Source organism: Pantherophis guttatus, chromosome 4, assembly GCF_059756535.1.
Source record: "Pantherophis guttatus breed Tessera chromosome 4, ASM5975653v1, whole genome shotgun sequence".
Lineage (NCBI taxonomy): Eukaryota > Metazoa > Chordata > Lepidosauria > Squamata > Colubridae > Pantherophis > Pantherophis guttatus.
Genome location: NC_142066.1, coordinates 53,746,564 through 53,767,404, shown reverse-complemented (window position 1 = coordinate 53,767,404; position 20,841 = coordinate 53,746,564). Strand labels below are relative to the sequence as shown.

The 20,841-nt window shown below is 37.2% G+C and overlaps 1 protein-coding gene and 1 long non-coding RNA gene across 5 annotated transcripts in view; one reads left to right on the top strand and one right to left on the bottom strand.

Moving 5' to 3' along the window:
* Window positions 1-2,511, top strand: part of LOC117664695 (uncharacterized) — a 43,216-nt gene extending 40,705 nt beyond the window's left edge. The window contains exon 4 of the long non-coding RNA XR_004591142.3: window positions 463-2,511. This is a non-coding gene — a long non-coding RNA (uncharacterized LOC117664695). The remainder of the gene's footprint in view (window positions 1-462) is intronic.
* A 3,196-nt stretch (window positions 2,512-5,707) lies between these two features.
* Window positions 5,708-20,841, bottom strand: part of CDC27 (cell division cycle 27) — a 44,765-nt gene continuing 29,631 nt past the window's right edge. For all 4 annotated transcript variants that reach the window (XM_034415888.3, XM_034415886.3, XM_034415885.3 and 1 more), the window contains exons 13-19: window positions 20,334-20,486; window positions 19,859-20,067; window positions 13,074-13,191; window positions 12,850-12,978; window positions 11,506-11,580; window positions 10,136-10,316; window positions 5,708-7,058 (exon numbers count right to left, since the gene is read on the bottom strand). In XM_034415888.3, coding sequence (XP_034271779.1) covers window positions 6,976-7,058; window positions 10,136-10,316; window positions 11,506-11,580; window positions 12,850-12,978; window positions 13,074-13,191; window positions 19,859-20,067; window positions 20,334-20,486 — 948 coding nt within the window. In that variant the 3' untranslated portion in view covers window positions 5,708-6,975. The remainder of the gene's footprint in view (window positions 7,059-10,135; window positions 10,317-11,505; window positions 11,581-12,849; window positions 12,979-13,073; window positions 13,192-19,858; window positions 20,068-20,333; window positions 20,487-20,841) is intronic.

Sequence of the window (20,841 nt, the reverse complement as noted above, 5' to 3'; positions counted from 1 at the left end):
CAACTTTGTTGCCTACGGAGTCTGTTTCTGAGCATGATTGTTTACAGGTATTGGAGGTTTATTCCACCCGACCATGTAAATATGGTAAAATAAGGTAAATATGTATGTTAGGTGGCCTGATTTAGGTCATAAAGGGGGGGGGTTGGAATATGGAGATAGTACAAGAACTTAATAAGCAAATTGAGAGATTCCAACAATATGTGATGGAACAAGTCCCCCCTAGATTAGTAACTTAATGTCACTCATTTGAACCTGGGGACCAAGTGGAAGATGGAAGGGATCTTTTATTGGTATTATGACTTCTCCACTTGCTATTAAGATTGCAGAATCAAAATCATGGATCCATCGGACACGAGTCAAGGCAGCAGCTGACACTGGCTGGAAACTGTCCGTGGACAAACAACATCCAACAAAACTGACATTTGAATGTGCTTAAAGAAAGCTTTTGTATTTTATATATAGGTTACCTTGATGTATATCTGCCGATGTAACCCGCTGTAAGCTAAAAAAAAAAAAAAAAAGAGGATGGAGCACCTGCTCTCTTGAATTAGTCCGGAACTTGGATCCTGACGAAAGATTGAAGATCATTGCGGATTCGTGTGGGAGGAAAATTGGGTGTGGGCACTTTGAGTAATTGGGGTAGTAGCTTTATTGATTATTGTGTTTTACAGATATAAGCAATGGTTTTGTGGACAACCAGGGCCCATTTGATTTCTCAGTCGTTCCGATCCCTAATATTTCCCCAACCGGCTGCGGAGTGTGAACCTCTTACAGATGAAAGAAGTCCCTGCTTAGGACACCCTGGAAGCTGCCTTTTGATGCAAAAGAACAGAAAAGAGAATTTTCTTTAAATGTGTTGGTTTTGTAATTGTGGGTGTGAGTGTTGTTGTTGCACTCACTGTATTGATTGTGTTTTATGTATAAGCTGTAAGGTAGAGTGGGACGTGAAATTTATAGAGGAGGTGCTAGTACATTATTTGGTAATAAATCCTGAAGAAGTCCCCTTGTAATATTATCTGAAAATGGAAAAGCTGAATATACCCAAAATCCCTAGCTATGTAACAAATACCTTTGTCAAATTGGCAGAAGACATAGCCCACACTCTGAATGTATCAAATTGTTTTGTATGTGGAGGAACTAACATGGGAGAAAAATGGCCATGGGAAGCCCAGGAATTAAATTATTCCAAAGTCTTAGAAATGGATCAGAAAGGTAACCTGTCATATAATAAAGGTAAGGATGGAGACTGGACATTGACTACTAGTCTGGTAAGGAATGTCTGTTTCCAGAGAAAAATTGTGGCAGGCTGTCATCAGGTAGGAAACCTCATATGTACAGGAAAATGGGAAAGTAAGGTATGGTGGTCAGGAGGTAATGCCACAGAGGGAACTGATGAAATGGCCCTGTTTAAGGTAAACGGGTTATTTTTTTTTAAAGGATCCAGATAATCAGGCCCTTGAATGGCTGGCTCCTGATGGACTATACTGGATATATGGTAAAATGGCATATGGGGTTCTACCGAAATCTTGGTGTGGAGCTTGTGTCCTGGGAATAATTGGACCAGGATTCTTTTTGCTTCCCCTTAAAACTCGACAGGTTTTAGGTGTCCCGGTATATGATGACAAAGACAAAGTATAAGACAAAGAAGACATGTAGACACATCTGCAATAGGAAAAGTTATTAAGGAAATAACAGACAAAATGGTTGAAATAGCTCATGTGCCAGTCCAGACTTGGAAAGGTCTTAATTTACAGGACATGTTTTCAGGATGGTGGCCAAAGTTACCTGGCCTGCAGGCCATTTTTGGCCTGGTAGGATTAATAGCTGTAGGGTGTATTTTTCTCCTATGTCTCTTACCTCTGTTTGTTAAGACTATTTCTAAAAGTCTATCCTTGCTGGTGGAACGTAAGACAACTGCTCAGGTGATGGCTATGTGGGATTACAAACGGCTCCAGCAGGAAGAGGACCTATGGTGTGACTCGTCTGGATAAACAGATGAGTCACAAAGGGGGGTATGAGCCAGGCTAAGATTTGATATTGGGATAAAACTCAAATATTAGAAATCCAAATCTTTGGTCAAGACAGAAGTGCCTCTTCTGTGCCAAGGTGCTGAGATGACAAACGGTATTTGACGTAGGTACAGAATTGTAAAAGGGCAAACTGACCCTAAACAGATACATTCTGTTGTTTAATGTTTATTGCATCCCAAATGTCATGCATATCCCTGGATAAGGGGTGCTGCTTCCTTATTGCCCTTGAGGCGTCTCCTAGCCTCTTATCTCCTTTTGTTATGTCTTGAGCGCCGGAGCAGAGAACCTGAGTATGTGAGAAGAAGATTGTTATTTCCTTTCCCAGAGATAGATGAAAGGACAGCTTCTACGTGTGAAATGCATCACTCTCTGTAATAATTTTGCCTTTAAACTGTATAAATACATGGCCAGAAGAAGCCATCGGCGTTCAGACCTTTTGGACTGTTTGAACCTTGCGCAATAAACTCTTTCCTGCATTGAAGAGCTTGGCCTAGCCCGTTTTTCCTATAACAATTTAATGTTCTTCCAAGTCACTTAAAAGTGGCTGCAGGGATTGTCTTATAACTACATTTAGACCTAATAGTAAGAACAAATGGAATAGCTACATATGACATATTACTGAAGCATTCTCATCCATTAACTAAGAAATTCAAGGAGTCAAGATGGCATAAAATGTAGATTATTGAGTGAAGTACAATTGGCTGAGTATACACAACAGCCAACCAAAACCAAACAAACCATATTATGGCTTATGGGTGAACCTGGTTAGTGAATGGCCTAATTGCTCAAGTTATCAGTGTCTATTCCATTGCTAGCTATATTGTGTCACTAGATTTCTACTGTTAAAAAACAATATTGTAAAATTGCATTCTCCTTTCATCTAATATCATGGATTTCTGACTCTGATCACAAGAAAATTATACTAAGCTATCTTGCACAGCAAGTTCTCCAAAATTTAGTTTGCATAACTGACATGCTTTCAATCGCCTTTTGATAACTATCAAAAGAAAATCCCTCCCCATTTTTGAAACATTGAGCTTAAATTGTAAATCTGTATTGAAGATTATATATCATAATTTAAGTTGAGGAGCTGTGGGGATATTAGAAACAAACAGGATAGTTGCAATTCAATAACATCATATGGCATTTAAGCCAAGATCTTGTCCCCTTTCTTGTTTACACTTCTGAGAATTCACATTCTTTCACAAGAACACCTTGGAGCTTCCTGAATACTATAAGAAAGGGAGAATTATACCTAGGAAAGGCTCTGCTTGTAATGAAAATTTACCTGAATCACAACTTTCATCCTCTTGAGCCAGGCCTTGACCACACATTTTCTCTGGAGACATAGGCATTCACAGCTAGCCATGATGCCAAAATGAGGAAAATGTATAATACACACACACTCTCTCTCTTTTCATGTCACATGCAAATAAGTAAGCAGTGCATTTTATGTCATGTCATGGAAGAATCTTAAGCTTGGAACCTGCAACTGTGCAGGGATGTGCTTGGCTGTATTAGTGTATTACTGTATTAGTATTTGCTTCTCAACTGCTTTGTATTTTAACTTTTGTATTATTTGCAAAATCTTGTATTTTTATTCTTTTTGCCATCCAGAGTCATTTGCTGAGTTGAAAAACTGTATAAATTCAATAGATAATGAAATCTTCCCATCCAGAGTTGTCTCTGGATGCCAGAGTTTCTGAAAAACAGATCTCTATCATGGATTCAGTTTTTCTCGTTTCCTCCTATGCTGGCCCTAGCAACCTCCAGACAATAGGTAACAACTCCCTGAATCAATCCTCAATGGCATTATATATCATCAGCATATTGATCTTACCATACTCTAAACCAATTAACTGTCCCAGCAACTTCTTGGTGATGTTAAATAATAAGAGACAAACCCTGCAATATACCAAATTAGTAACCATTTGGATGATTTTTTATTTCCTCCATTATCACCTAACTGGGAATGCCAATATGTGTAGTGGTGAAGGCATCAGGCTAGAAATTGGGAGACTGAATTATAGTCACACTTTAGGCATGAAAGTAGTTGGATGACCTTGTTCAGTCAGTTTCTCTCAGCCCTAGAAAGAAGGCAATAGCAAATCACTTCTAAAAAATGTGCCAAGAAAACCTTAGGGACTTGTCAAGGATTGAACATAACTGAAAGGAAAAATAAAGGAACGAATGAGAGATTACATCTCTAGAGTGGGCCAAAAACAATCTAGAAAGATATAATTATTGAATTATCTGGCAAGTATCAAAAATGACCAGGAAAGATACATTCCCCAATCCATGTCTCAATGTAGGTAATCCATGAAGGAAGCTTCTGTCCTAGTCATTGATTTTTGAATCCTGACTGAAAACGATATGAATAATCCATTCCACCTATGATAGTCTATATAACTGTAGTTCCACTACATTATCAAAAATCAAAAAGAAAGGTTGGCCATATCTGTCCCAATTTGCTGGATCTGAAGAGAGCCTTGTTTCAGATTAGACATGTATAAGCATCCACTTATACATTATGTGGCATCTTTTTGCTGGAAACAGCAAAAAAATATTGCAAATTGTAGACATGTGAGTGCAGGACATGGAACTGGTCATAAGTTTTGGACACCTGGAATGCAAACACATGACCATTGGAGGGGGAAACAAGTTTTTACTCATAAAATTTTATAGGTCATAAGTATTTTTTAAAAAACTCCATTGTAACTTTTATTGGTAATTTACTAGCTATATATTTAGTAGGTGAATGGGACTTGAATGTCAGTTAAATAGGGAAAGGACAGTGAAGTATAATTACAGTCAAATACAAATTTACTCTCAAAATAACAGTGTTGGAAGTGGGGCTTCTAGTCCAACCTCCTGCTCAATCAGGAAACCCTATACCATTTCAGACAATCTCTTCTTAAAAACTTCCAGTGTTGGAGCACCTACAACTTCTAGAGGCAGTTATTCCACAGATTAATTGTTCTAACTGTCAGGAAATTTCTCCTAGTTGGTTCTCTCCTTGATTAGTTTCCATCAATTGCTTCTTGTCCTGCCTTAAGTTGTTTTGGAGAATAGCTATTGGAATACTGCTGTCATGTCCCCATAGACTTTCTTTTCATTAAACTAGACATATTCAATTTCTGCAACCAAGTTGTTGTTTTAGCTTCATTCCCTAATAATCTTTGTTGCTCTTTCTGCACTTTTTCTAGAGTCTCAATATCTTTTTTATATTGTGGTAATCAAAACTGAATGCAATATTCCAATCGCAGTTTTACCAAGATATTATAAAATGGTACCAACACTTCACATGATCTTGATTCCATCCCTCTGTTAATGCAGCTAGGACTCTATTGGCTTTTGTAGGCTCCATTAACAAAGGGAATAAAAGGTGAAATATTCACTGTCTGATTTTCAAGTCCTTCCATTCTTTTTCACGTTACCACTCCTCAGATGGCATCTTCATTAGCCTGGATTTTGGGTAAGTTGTAGTGACCCCTTAAAAAAAACCATGCAGAAGCCCTGATGTTTCTACCTCTCTGCTCTTACCCCCTCTAGCATGTGATGTTCGCATTTTAGCTACCAAAGAGCTGGTATTTAATCGTGTCTGTATTAATATGCATTAATGAAGGCCTTATAAAAATAGACTAAAATAAAATTTGCAAAAACTTACCACAATACAATTTTATCAAATTTAAACCATTTTATTGTGCATAATTTTCTCTTTAGAACTGTAAGGTTATCATACACTTTCTTGATGGTCACTGCACAAAAGCCAACCACCTTTGTTGCAGAAATGCTACAAAGGAGGAGAAAACTGGCTTTGTTAATACAGCCTAGCTTCTTTTCTCAGAGAAATAACCATCTGGGGGTCTATATTCCTACAAGACATTATAGAGGAAGTACTCAAAACTTACAGGATAAAAAAACCCTAACCCAACCCCCCCTCCCAAAAGACAGATAATTGCACAATTTTTTTTGCATCTGTTCATTCAGACAACACTTTACAAAATAATTTTTGAAGGGGTCACTGCTGTAAATAGATGGGGGATGAACCACCATTGTAAGGTTTGATTGGATTAAGGCTTCCATTGTCATCTTGGCATTCTGTTATTGTGAATTTATTTCATTGCATTTTTCAACACTGCAAATCTACACATTTATTTCTTTTCTAGGAATTAATAATTGCAACAGCATTTTGATTTTTTTTCGAACTGTCAGGTGCAATTGCAAAGAGCACATGATGAGCAACATCATGTTATTGAGCTGAATGGTATACAAATACAAACAACTGATGCTTTGGAAGTTAGCCTGATGAAGTTAACTTCTTGGTGGAATACTAATGTATTCTGTGGAAGTCTCTATTCTGGCAAGTTGATAAATCTAAAGGAGGGACATTGGATTTTATATTTTCTGTAAAGCGTTCACAAGAGAAAAATTCATTTTAAGGTCATTTATATTTTCTGGCATTTAATTTACACTCAAATAATATTCAGAAATGTCTTCAACACATTCCAGTCCTGTACTTCCACAATTATCTCTGAAGAGTGTGGAATGGAGAAGCGCAGGTCTCTGCTTCTTGGAAAGAGCCAAACTAAGACTCTTTTGGGGACAGAGCAAGTAACTGCTTCATCAGTTACTTTCCCATATCTCCCAGTTCCTGTACAGCAAATTTCATCTTCCATGATAGGTTTGTCAACAAAAAGGAGATTTTAGAAAAAGTATTTCCTCCTTGAAGAATCATGTTTAAAAAGATGAAGTCAATAATTCAGACTGAAATTATGATCCCAAATACACTGCCATTAATTCAGAATTAATTAAAATCTGATGAATGATGCGCCTGGGGTATCAGTGGAGCATTAGAACAATGCTGGCTCTGCGGCAGGAAGGGAAAGGAAGAATCCAATAGAATGAGTCAGTCAAACATCCAAACTCAGAATCCACTTGGGAGTTAAAATTCATCACTTTCTACTGCATGAAGCTGTGTGTCATCTGCGTCAGTCATGCTACTGGCCTGAGACTCATCTGTGCCAACTTTTGAAAAGAAAAATACACAAGAATAAGATTTATTTATATTATTTGCATATTTCACAAGCTATAAGGGTGACATTCTATGGGAAGACTAGTTTTCCATTATACTTTCTATATCTTATTTATACATTGTTCCAACCCAGTTTTTGGAGAATTATATATAATCATGCATTCAAAATATACTCTTTTCTTTCAAGGCTCAAATACTATGCAATTCCCAAAATTATGTGCAAAACCTTAGAACCAGAATTAATTGTGTTTGAGTGAGCTGGTCCTATTTGAATTCAATCTATATAGATAGTTTCAGGTCCAATTCTATAATGCAGTTTTTTAAATAGTTTTGATATATGTAGTAATTAGACCAGGCATTTAGCATTTAGGCAGCACAGGAATTGTAAATTATTTTCACCATAAATTATTTTTGTTATAAACTACACAATCAACCTGTAAAACTGGTTAGATTCATAATCTCCACAATGTGAACCTTGTGGTGGGGGAGCTAATAGCTTGCTTAAGGCTACCTGGATGATTAACTTATTACAGTTTTATCCCTTCCTTCTTTCTCTTTCTTCCCCATATAACTTCATAGTAGCACATTTGGAAAGTAGCATTAGATTTGTTTTGGAATTACTCTTAAGCTTTTCTTGCCCTAAACCAAGACTCTGGACATTATATTACATCACATCAGAGAAGCCAAATTCTAATTAGTATTTCTGGATTCATAGCTGATTTTCTAGTGTGACAGGGGAAGAAAGCCCAGCAACTATAGTTTTTTTTTCCTATACCTCTTACATGAACTGAAAAAAAAAATACAGGGGTAATCATATATGATCTACCATCATCCCTTTTGTACCACCAGAATCCCTCTCAAGTGGGTAAAGCCAAGCATTACAAACTATTTTTATTTTCCATTTTTAAAGTCAAGAGTTTAAACAGCAAAAAGGTATTTTAATATTTGCAAATCTTAGGATACCCATCTCATGCTTTTAAACTCTTCAACCCTCTTTCCAAGTGAATCCTCACCAAGTCCACTTTTAAAATGCCTTTAGCAGGCCACACAAAATCTTCAGACTGACATAAAGTTACATATCCCCATCTTAAATGATCATCCCCTAAATTTTTAAAGATGCCAATTTTTAAAGGAGAAGCACTAATGATTCTAACTTTTTCAAGTTTGGTAGTGTTGGGCTTGAATGTTGTGTATTATTTATTAAAGCCTTATGCGAAAACTTAAGATAGGAGTTCCTTTTAGGAGATTAATACTTCAGACAGCTCTGGTGCTGCTTTTATTTGATAGGTTCCTATTAAGCAATGATCAGATTGCTTTACTTGTCCAAAGTGTTATAATTTGCATGCCCAGCTACATAGCTGTACCCAGCTAAACTTGGCTGATCTCAAAAAGCTAAACAAAGCTGATCCTAGTTAATACATGAAGAGAAGACCACAGAAAACACCAGGGCTATAGCCTAGACTGGAAAGTAAAAAAATGTTCTTTCCAGTGGCAACCATTTCTGTAACATTCCCAAGATGACCTCATGGATACCGTGTTTCCCCCAAAATAGGCCATGTCCTGAAAATAAACCCAAGCATCCCTGCAAACTCCTGCACCCCCTGCCCCTTTCACTGCCCGTGGCACTGACCTTAAACCTCAAGCGCCTACTCCTGTGCCATAGTAGCGGGCCACCCGCTCTCGCCCCCACCCAGGCACCGTGTCCGCATAGCCTGTGCTACCGAGCGCCCAACCCAGTAGCCCCAGTGCAAGCATCGCTGCCCCAGGGCTTCCTTTGCAGGGCAGCCACTGGCAGCCAAGCTCAGCCACAAGCGAGGAGTGTTGGCCATGGCTGGGCCAGCCGAGCTGTGTCTGTCGGCGCTGCCCTCGACGCAGCTGCCCGGCGTCTTGCTGCTGGACACCTGGAAAGAGTAAACTGGACCTGCAGGCTTACCAGTGGGTGCTCCGGTCAGTCAGTGCTTGGGCAATTGGAGCGGAGAGGAGCAGGGGGGGAAGGGGAGGCCTCAGGCCACCATCACCATAGAGTGGGAAGCAAACTCCCAGAGCGGCCACTGCTCTGGCTGGGGTTTATAAGCCACAGAGTTTGGGGGAGAGAAAGAAAGACTTCTGCTTCTGCTTCTGCTTTTGGCTGCGTGCAACGAAAGCAGCAGAAGTCTTTCTTTCTCTCCCCCAAACTCTGCCTCTGTGGCTTCCAAACCCCAGCCAGGACAGCAGCCGCTCTGGGAGTGTGCTTCCCATTCTATGGTGACGGCTGGAACTGGAACCTGCAGGGAGAGCTGGCCCAGGCTGTGGCTTCCGCGCTGGTGGTGGGCGCCGGCAGCATTGGCTATGAGCTCAAGACCTGGTGCTCAGCGGCTTTGCCCACATCAATGTGGTGAGGCCTGGGAGGCACGTGAGTGGGGGGTGGGGATAAACACTCACGCAGCTTGGTGCCTTCGGGCTGCTCGTATTCTACACACATCCCGCGGGAGGGGAGGGGCTTGATGGCGCATTAAGGGAGCCTCTCTCTGCCAGACTCCCGGCTGTGAGTGCACAGGCCGCCCAGGCCTCCTACACCCCCGAAATAATAAGGCCCCCCGATAATAAGGCCCGATAATAAGGCCCAAAAGAAAATAAGACCCTGTCTTTTTTCGGGGAAACACGGTACATCCATGAAATCAGCAAGAATTAAGCTTTATTCAAGGAACTTTAATTTTTATCGTTTGCTGAAATAAATATTTATTTTACAATTGTTTTAATTAAGAATGGCAAAGAGAAGAATAACAAGAAAAAGGATGTTATTATATTCAAATAAATTTGCCTGCTATAGAGAGGATGGGGGCACTTAATGTTCATAACTTCTTTTCAGACTTAAAAAAAAAAAAAAAGAAACATTTTCAATTATTTCTAATCATGAGATACAGTGACTGTAAGAAACCTGCACAAAACTAGGGTCTATGCTATATAACATAGCAGCAGTGGTAAATGTCAGGATTGTTGCTATGACAGTATTTTCAAATTACCCAAATAGAAGGTATCTCTTTTTACCTCAAGAGAAGAACAAATAAAACAGCCAATATAAAAAAACAACCTGACTCATATGGACAGCATTCACTGATCTGTTCTTCTTGTGTTACAGGCTCTTCATCATCGGGTAGGTACCGCTTGTCAATGGCCTCTTTGATCTGATTGTTAGCGCCTTTGGGATCCAAGTCCATTGCCCAGGAAAAATTCATCAGTGCAAGATGGGTCTGCCCCAACTTTTTATAAACCTAATTTTAAAAAAAGGTATACTTAACCTGGTATGAATTTTTACTTCATATATTTTATATCTGGTAGTGCTCTTTGTAGGTAGTTTTTACTTACAGTTTGTAGGCAGATATCTACCAGGATATCTGTCATACCCCTAAATGGCACTTATTCCTCTCAAAGATTATAAACAATAAAAATATTTTTTAAAATCAAACATGCCAAAAATGGAGAGAGATTGCTATATCTAGTGAAGAATACTAATATTATACACTGGTACCCAGTACCAATCAATTCTGGATGAGGTTATAATTCCCACCAACCCACTAAAATAAGGAAGAACACAGTACACATTATATATGAGATTGTCTTTAAATATTAATCATAATTCATATTTAATTTGAAAATAGAGTTCTGCATTGCTAAGTAGGATTGAAGTAGGGAAAATATCTCACTGAAGTAGACCAGACCTGTACACCAAAATCATGAATGTTATAACTATTTTTATCACAGGGTTATAGTAACAGAATCTTGCAAGTCTGAATATGCCTTTCTCCTTCCTGTCTTTATCCTAAAAAGAATTAGTGAGTGTCCAAACTGAGATACTTTCTCGAATTCAATTCCTGCCTGGGTTGAGATTTATCTTGTTAATAAATGTCCCAATGTCCCTTGACTTGTTTTATGATAAAGACTGTGGCTCTTTCTCCTCTTCTTCAAGATTATTTTCATAGTTCACTATAGGTTCTTGAATAACATCACTGTATTCTAGTCTATTTTTGGGTTCAATTTAAAACACCAAGGTTTGTCTTTAAAAATCTTTCCAACTTGAAGGAATCAGGCTGTCTCAAGAATTGCCCATTACCTATTATGTGGTCCCAATTGATAAATCAATTGTGTCAATTTTCCAAACAAACCTCACCTCCCAGTCTTTTGTTTTGTAAAGCAATGCCATAACAAGCCTATACAATCAGCCTGCACAACCAGATAGGCAGCGTAAATGCTGAACCATTCCCATACTTTCTCCACAATTGTACATGGGACCGAGAGATGATTTCAAAGTTAGGAGGAGAAATGATTGGTCACCACAGTGGACAGTACTGCTGAAACACATTACAGTACATTTGGTGAGCATTGCATAATATTATTATCAACATTAATCTGTTATGTTTTTACAGCAATCATTTAGAAAATAATACTCAAAATTGTTTTTACCTTTCCTATCAAAAAGTAAACAAGAGACTCTTTGGGAACAATTTGCTTCAGTTCTTCAAGTTCTTGCAAAGCATACTGAAAGGAAGAAAAAAACAGTAGCTTTTTCAAGAGACTGCAGTAATATGATTTAAATATATCTATCAATGAAAAGGTCTATTCAATACAATAAAGTCAATTTTAATGTTCATGTATGATGCTTTGATATTGTTTGACAAATATATTTGTTGTGGTACACAGGTAGACTTTGATTACTGACTGCCTTGTTTACTGAAGTTACAATGGTGTAAAAAAGAGTTGAGACAATCCACATGTTTATGACCATTACAGCGTCTGCAGTCATGGGACTGCCATTTAGGTGCTTCACTTCACACATTTACAACCATCACCACATCCCACAATTGTATGATTGCCATTTAGGTGCTCTGCAACTGGTTTGCGATATCTAAAGTTAATAGGGAATGTAGAACTAAAGCCATAAGGGACAGTTATGTGATGTTTCACTTAATGATTGATGATTCACTTAATGACCAATGAGAAAATGATATTGTAAGCCCATCATAGTAATGTGATTTTCTGCTTAACAACTGCAGTGCTTAGTGATGGGAGTTGCCCGTTCCAATTGTACTTTCTAAATGAGGACTTCCTGTACAATTTGAAAAATTACAATGAACCTAGAAAACCAGGAGTTTAGTTTACTGTTCACTCCCAAATTTGAGTTATAATAATGGATCAAGGAATTCAGGAAATTCTTGAATAAAAGATATATTCCATTTCTCTATCATTTAGGTAAATCTAGAAGTTGTAAAAATATTCAAAAAATGAAGTGGCAACAAACAGAAAGTCATAATGATTATAACTAAGATAGAATTAATGAACTGCTGGAAAAGTTTCAGATACTTGGTCAGCTGACTAAAATCCTAATAGAATAAAAAAAATCATTATTATATTTTGATTGCAGGGATTTAAAATGATTCCTATGAAACTACTTTTTATTTAGGATTATTATACTAGTATTCCCTTTCTCAAATTAGGAATAATGTTTAACTATAAATCAATATGATATTGAGCAATACTCCTTTTGACCGAGCAAGTAGCTCTCCTGGAGCAGTGGAACAAAGTTTTGAATCACCAGCAAAGTGTTCTTACGGTCCTCAAAATCTAAGGCTGCAAAGAATGTTCTGTGGAATAAATCTTACTAAACTATGTGAAATATATTTATGATTGTTCTGTATGCATTTTACAATTGGCTTAAATGGATATGGCTAGTATTCAGTTTTCCCAAAGGAAAAAACTGTTGCTTTCCAAAAAAACTCAAGTTTAGTTCCTTTCAAATTCGTTACTCACTTTGTACTTCTCATTTGCAAATAATACTGAGGCTCTGTGGAATTTGCAGAGGGGGTTCTTGGGATCAATGTTAATGGCTTTGTTCAGTGTATCCAAAGCTTTCTCAGATTTCTTCAGAGCATGCTGAACCTGGAAAAAAAAAGTCATTTTCTATATATATTCAACCCCATGCTGGTCAATGTTCATATTATACATCAAACCTGTATTAGATGTGATTTACTTACAACTCCAATATGGCACAACAAGACAGAACTCTGAGGATTAATTTGAAGTGCTTTTTGGAAATGCATTTCTGCAAGGCTGAATTTCTCTTGCTTGTAGTAAATCATCCCCAATCCATACCTAGCATTGAAAACAAAAACAAATAATATTACTACTAAAGATCAAAGAGAAACACTCAGCTTTCTAGACAAATTGACATATTATTTAGGAGAGCTTAATGATTTATTTTGCAAAATGTCTGCTATGATAGATATAGTTAATTACAAAACATCAATTTTATTTATTTATTTATTTAATTATTTTGTCAACAAGTACAAGGAAACAAGTATCAGTAGTAGACATAGACATATGAAAAAATGGCACAAATAAATAAATAAGCAAAACATAGCCATAAACACATAAAATGAGTACATATAAATGGGGACAGTAGGACAGGGGCAGTAGGCACACTGGTGCGCTTATGCACGCCCCTTTAGGGACCTCTTAAGAAACATGTAAGGTCCACGGTAGACAGTTTAAGGTAAAAGGTATGGGGGTTAGAGAAACTAACAACAGGATCAGGTTGAGTGTTCCAGACATTTACTACTCTATTGCTAAAGTCGTATTTTCTACAATCAAGATTAGAGTGGATTACATTTAGTTTGTATCTATTGATAGCCCTTGTGTAATTGTGGTTGAAATTAAAAAAGTCATTAACAGGTAGGATGTTATGGTAGTTAATCTTGTGTACTAAGTTTAGGTTGGAACGTAGATGACATAGTTCAAGGTTATCCAGGCCTAAAATTTCAAGCCTGGTGGTATAAGGAGTTTTATTGCGAGCAGAGGAGTTGAGCACTCTTCTTGTAAAATACTTCTGGACCCTCTCTAATGTATTAGTGTGGGTTCCAGGCAGGTGAGCAGTATTCAAGGATAGGTCTGAAAAAGATTTTGTATGCCCTAGTTAGAAGTATAGCGTTACCAGAGAGAAAACTTCATAAAATAAGGTTGACAACTCTTAATGCCTTTTTAGCAATGTTGTTACAGTGAGCTCTGGGGCTTAGATCTTTTGAAATGAGTATTCCTAGGTCCTTCACAGAGTGTGGGTCATTTTTTAGATCGTTTCCACCCAGCTTGTATTTGATGTTCTGATTTTTATTGCCAATGTGTAGGGCTGAGCATTTATTAGCCTAACCCTACTAGCCCTGGGGCAACACAGCAATGCCGGAGGAGCGAAGCCGCCTGGACTAGAAGCCACAAATGAAAAGCGCAGGAAATAAGGCCACTGTGACTAAATCTAGGCAAACGGGGACCGCGCCAGGCTAGGGAAAGTTAGCGCAGTCTGGCGGCTCTGCCACAGTTGTGCGCCGCAGTGCTCAACTAACTGCCCAGTAAAAACGGGCCCCGCCCAGGCTGCAAGAGGCTGGCGCGGCAGTGAAAGCTCCGGAAAGTAGCCAGCAGCAAAGGAGCGAGTCCGCTCTACAGTTGACTAGTCCCCGCAGAGCAAAGGAAAACCACGCCAAGGCTTGAGGAGGCTGGTGTGGCTCCAGCAGCTCAGTTCTAGGCGCTCCGGCACAGTGGAGGCCAGCCGCAATAACCGGGGCGAGGCCCTGCAAGGCAGCACCCCAAAACACCAGTCCAGGTACCTGTGGGGGATGGGGAGGGTGGGAGGCGCCGGAATGGGCCACCACCCCCAGCTCCAATCCGTAGCCACGGAGAGCCCTCCCCAGCTGCAAAGAAAACAAGGCAAATAAGGAAAGAAAAATAAATGAAGTGTCCAGGAAATTATTCCAAGCTCAGCTCTAAAGCTCTGGAGCAAAGGAAAATGCGTCCATAAGATGAGACTGAGTTGAAAAAACTGAAGAACATCACCAAGGAGGCAGAACCTCAGAAGATTCAACTTAGTCCATAGAGCTAGAGCCTAGAATAACCCAGCCTGGCACCTCTCATCACCACACAATGGAGAATTGGAGTTGCCAATTGTTTGACCATTCAGATACATAATCTAGATCTTTTTGTAGGGTAGTAGAATTATCTGTGGTGTTAAAATAGTTTTACATCGTTGGCAAAGAGGACGCAGCTGCTTATAATATGATCACAAAGGTTGTTTATATAAAGCAGAAAGAGTGTTGGTCCTAGAACGCTGCCTTGGGGAACACCACTGTTAACTGGTGCAAGGTTTGATATAGTGTTTCCAATTTTAACTGCTTGTTGCCTGTTTGATAGGAATGTAGCTATAATTTCATGAAAGATAAATTGTTGAGGCAAAAATTTAAATACAAAACAAGAATGCAATCCAAACTCTATGCGGATAGTAGTAATACATGAAAGATATATTAAAAACTTTACTAATACACCCATAGAATCAACACATCAAGTGAAAAATACAAGTATCACAGAGACCTATAATTTTCTAGACTTCAGGAGACTTTTTCTCTTCATCTCAAGTTACTTTTTCTTGTTTATACAATAACACTGTCACAAGCAATATTATAGTACAGTATACATAACACCAAACTTTCTGGGTTTTTTAATTAGAAAAAATAAAATCAGGAGGGACTGCATGCCTTATAATCAAAAAGGGAATTTTTAAGTTGACAGCAGCAAGAATCTTTTATACATAAATATGAAAAGACACATTAATTCCTACAATGGAAGAGTGAATGGTAATGGTGATGGAATTAGTAAAGATGGCAAAACTGTTTTAATTAAAGAGAATTTAGAATTTATTAGAATTTATCTAATTTTGTTTCTACTTGGAAACTGCTTCTGGACTTTTTGCTTGAAACTGAAAAAAAATGAAATTTTGGTTTTAGGCTTTAATGTTTAAAAAGATTTTGTTATTATAGAAATGACCTGAAATGTGAAATGTAAAGCAAAAGATTGAGGGCAACCTTTTTGTGCGTGTATATGTTTTACTGCACTGAAAAAATCTGAAATCCCCACTTTTTTTCTTTCTTTGCACTTTTCTCTTTCTCTTAGTTTTCTAACTTTTGTTTTTCTGTATTTTTATTTTATTATGAAACGTAATAAAATTGTATTCAAAAAAGGAATTTTGCAGATATAGATATATCTTAATAAGATAGTAAAATATGGGGTAGATAACAGAATTATTTGGATAAAGACGTTGACAGGATAGTTATCACGTTTACAAATAACACAAAACTGGGAGGTGTGGGTAATAATTCCAAAGTATAAAAGGAAGTATATTCAAGAAAATCTAGATAGTCTTGAGTAGTGCACTAAAATTAATAGAAGAATTTAAAGGAAGTTCTACATCTGGGTTGGAAAACGGAGAGGCACAAATACAGGATAGGGGAACAATAATACACGTGGAAAGGATCTGGGTATCCTTGCTGACCACAAGCTAGAAAAACAAACACCATCTTAAGGTGTCTTAGAATTCTGCCTCTGGAAAATCAGGGAGATGTCCTTGAAGGAAATGGCCAAAAACTTGAGGATTGAAGAGGATTGAAACACTGCTTAAATTGTGGAAAAATTAGATAATATTGGAAAAGGCTTAGGCAACTTCTTCCCTGTTTATTGGGGTATAAGAGGGAGGGGAGGAGGTAAAACATAATCAGGCCTGTGAGATACAGTCTGCCCTTTGGGGCAGACCAGATCAGGAAACAACTCTATAGAAACTCTTTATTATGTATTTTTTTACTGTGAAAGGAAGCTCTATATAAATATATTAATATACCACTTCTCTTTTCACGAGTTAAGCTCTTATTAGATATTTAACATGCAGACTTTTCTTGATATAATCAGAGTGTCAAAATGTCCAAGATTATATATGAAATGTACCTATAGCAGCAGTCCTACATAATTAAGAAATTATTACCTCTTACATTAAAAGATAATAAAATGCAACTGCAATGTTATTTACCTATCAACACTAATTCTTACTGACTATACTCAGTCTCAACAGTCCTACATCCTCTGACAGTCTTATAAGTGATTTTATGTTGGCATTGAAGAGAGAATAAAGCCCTAGAAGAGTTCATATAATAGCTCTCATTTAAGGCACAACTGTTCCTGATGGACCCATATGACATTTACTAGCAAAATAAAATGAAGTCACTACAAAGGACTGTCTCCTATTTCCAAATTGCTAGAATATCACAGCAGTCTGTTCTGCCTACTGTGTTTTATTCCATATTGTGCAAATATTATTTCAAGTAGCTGATATATACTGTATATTGGTGGGCACCCCCCTCCTTCCAGAAGTCCCTCTCCCAAGCCTCCATTCTCTGATGACCATTTTGTGCTGGGCTGCCTGCCATGACTGACTGTATTTTTAATTGTTTTTACTGAATTCAGTATGTCCCTTCTTCAGTCCAATCAATAAGAAGTGAAATGTCTTCAAAAATATCAAGAAAATCCAATTGCCTTTTTGAAGTACCTTTGGGACAACAATGACCTGGATGAGTGAGAATCTCCATAGACATCTAAATTCAATAGTAGAATAGGGAAATATAGTACTGTCAATTTGTTTGCATGTTTAATAGATTAAGTAGAGAAAAGTGAAACACTGACCCTTTCTTTATCTACATTGGTGAAATTGATATGAATTCTGCCACATTTCACCCTCAAAGGATTAGAAGAGCCATTAGACTATTGGTTTCTATCAATCCTTAAAGTTTTGCATAAAGAAGGAAAAGCAAGAAAGAAGCAAGGGAATCCACCAACGGTGTCAACTTGGTCAAACTGTCAGCTTGGTTCGAACAGAAAATCTACCTATCTCTTTGGCCAAACTGAGAGGACTTGAAATCTAGAAAAGGGTTTCTTAAGCAATTTTGTTTCCAATCAATTTATATATATGAAGCAAGCAATTAAAGCAGGACTATCAAACTCCTGGCCCACAGGCCGATGTGTCATGTGCTGCTCACACCCATTTTAGTGAAAGGGAAAAAAGTCCAGATATGTCATGTGATGCTGCCATGACGCCTTGAGGTTGACACTCCTGAACTAAAGGCTGCAATGCAGAAAGACACTAGTTTATAAGGCTAGTTGATCTAATGTATAAAAGTACTTAGGTTGTGAATTCTTTTGGATTTTCAACATTTCTGCATAATCTAAAATTTGATTTGTTCTAATCACAAATTCTAAGATTAGATTAACAGATCCAGTTAAACAAATGAGTCAAATACTTGCTTATTTATTTTTGAGGAAAAATATTCAAAGCTACATATTGACAAGCATGTGGGAAAACAACAGGAGTCATAGTAGGGATGCAACATGGATCAAACAAGTTGAATGTGAAATGAATAAAATGTAACTCACTATGGAAGACAAATTAATTGGATAGATAATTGGGTAGGAATGGTAATTGAAAAATAGTACAAAAACAATCAACAAAGATTAAAAAAACCTGAGGTGCTACTGAATCAGATGAACTCCACGAGTCACAGAAAGCACAACCAGACATAACAAATGAGTTTGCAAAATTTTGAAATCAAAACTAAATGGTGGAAATAACTTCAAAACAATTAAGGTCTCTGTTATTCAATATACTGTGGGAATAATTGATTGGACCCAGATGAAACTTGGTAATTTGGATCAGACAGAAAAAAACTGATGAGAATGTGCCATGCTTTATATCCCAAAAGTGATTATCAATTAGTTGTATTGGCCAAGAACCAATAGGATAGAAGACTTTCATAGGTGGAACAAACTGGAGAAAGAAAAATATAGCTTGAAGGACTACATAAAGAAAAGCCAAGGAAATTCCTGAAAGAAATCAATCAAGGACAACTCTTGAAAACAAAGATGAAGACTGAATTTTGAAAAGAAACAATTTAAAGCCGATTCAAGCCAATGCACAGTCAATACTTGAAGGATATAGAAGAGGAAACTGGTAAAAATTCCACATGGAACCAGTTAAGATCAGGAGTGTTAAAGAAACTGAGGCTTTATTTTAGCAATTCAAGAACTACCAAGTAATTGCATGAAAGCAAAAAAATTCAGCATGTACCAAACAGCAGCAAATGTTATCTTTTAGAAAAAAGGATGAACAATCGACCATTTCATTAGTGGCTGCAGCAAAATTTCGCAAACTGACTATAAACACTACCACAACTAAGTTGCCAAAATTATTCACTGGAAACTTTGGCAGAGGTTTAGATTTCAGTAGCAAAGACTGGAGAACATCAAATCGAGGTTTTTGAAAATGAGTTCTATGGGTTAAGATTCTATGGGACTTTAAAATTCAAACATATAGTCACCTTGTTTATGCTTAATATAGCAATTACTGAAAATAATTGATTCATTGATATTGCTATACTAGGTGATGCTAGATTGAGGAAAAGCAATTGGAAAAAACCCAAGATACTAAGACTTGCGGATTGTATTTGAATGTTTATAGAAAAAGAAATCCTCTGTTATACCAATTACGATTGAAGCCATTAGAATAATACCCAAAGTACTGCCTCAGTATTTGGAAATTTAGAATTTATCAGACTTGAACACCCTAATTTTACACAACAAACTCCATTTTGCTTGGAATGCCTATATCCTTAAGCATTACCTTAGTTAGGCCCTTGGCTAGGACTTGAATTATTAGGTTTCCATCAGCCTTAGACCATAATTCTAACTGTAGATACCCACATATTATAATAATAGACAAGTATACACCTGTGTATCTATGAAAACTGGACTGAAATTATCAATAGAAAATTAGAGAGAAAAGTAAACCATTTTTTTACTCCAGAACTGTTATATCAGGGAGGGAAATGAGATTGTTAAATACTTTGAGGGGTAAATATGTTCCCAAGCTTCACCATCTTTATTAATTAAAAGTATTTCTCACCAAGCATTGTAGTGCCTTGGATTCATTCGGATTGCATTCCTAAAGCAGGATAATGCTCTCTCAAGTTCTTCTGTCAGCACAAATTCATGTCCCAGGAGTGTATAGGCATAAGCATAATTTGGATCAACTTGAATAGCTCTCTGGAAAAACTTGATAGCAATGTCATGTTCCCTTTGCAAACTGAAGCAATTTCCTGCAGCACACCATGCCTGGAAGAATGAAAAAGTAGAAGATACACCACAAAACTATGATTTCTCCCTCTTTCTATTTTTAAGTGGTATAATAAGGGGAAGAAGAAAATATTAATAAACTACTATTAACTAATAGTTACTATTTAAATGCTCAGTCACATAAGAGTCTGCAAAGAAAAAGTAATTTCAACCTCAGATTTGTTCATTTAAAATTGAAGGAAAGAATCAGAGGCTAAACTGTAGTTAAAAAAAAATGCCTGCCTCAAAATAGCCAGAAATGATACCTCTGGTGAATTTTTATCCATCTCAGTCAAGTCTTTTGAAAGAACTGAAAGAGCTACATCTTTCTGCAGATGCCACAATGTGGTTGAATAGATTTCCATGCCTTCTACTCTGTAGTTTTCAATCCTTCTTACTTCAGAGAATATTCTCTCAGCCTATGACAGTAATGAACAAATGCTATTTAATCAACATGATCCATTTTTGATATAACATGGGTACATTTAGTTATATAGCTTTAAATGAAACTGTTGGTTTTGATACAAGGGTATAATTTACTTAATAAATTAAATGTTTCATCTTAAGAGAAGTGTGATTCATTCTCAGCAAATTTTATTTAATAAAATGAGAATATCCATTTCCCCCCTCTTTACATAGAACCACATAGCTAGAAATTGTTTCTGTATTAATTGACCCATCTAGAGAATATCTAAAAGGAATTCATAAGGTACCCTGAAAGCAGGGCATGGTAGGAAATGAAATAAAAAGCAGCAGCACATATAAACAGCCATT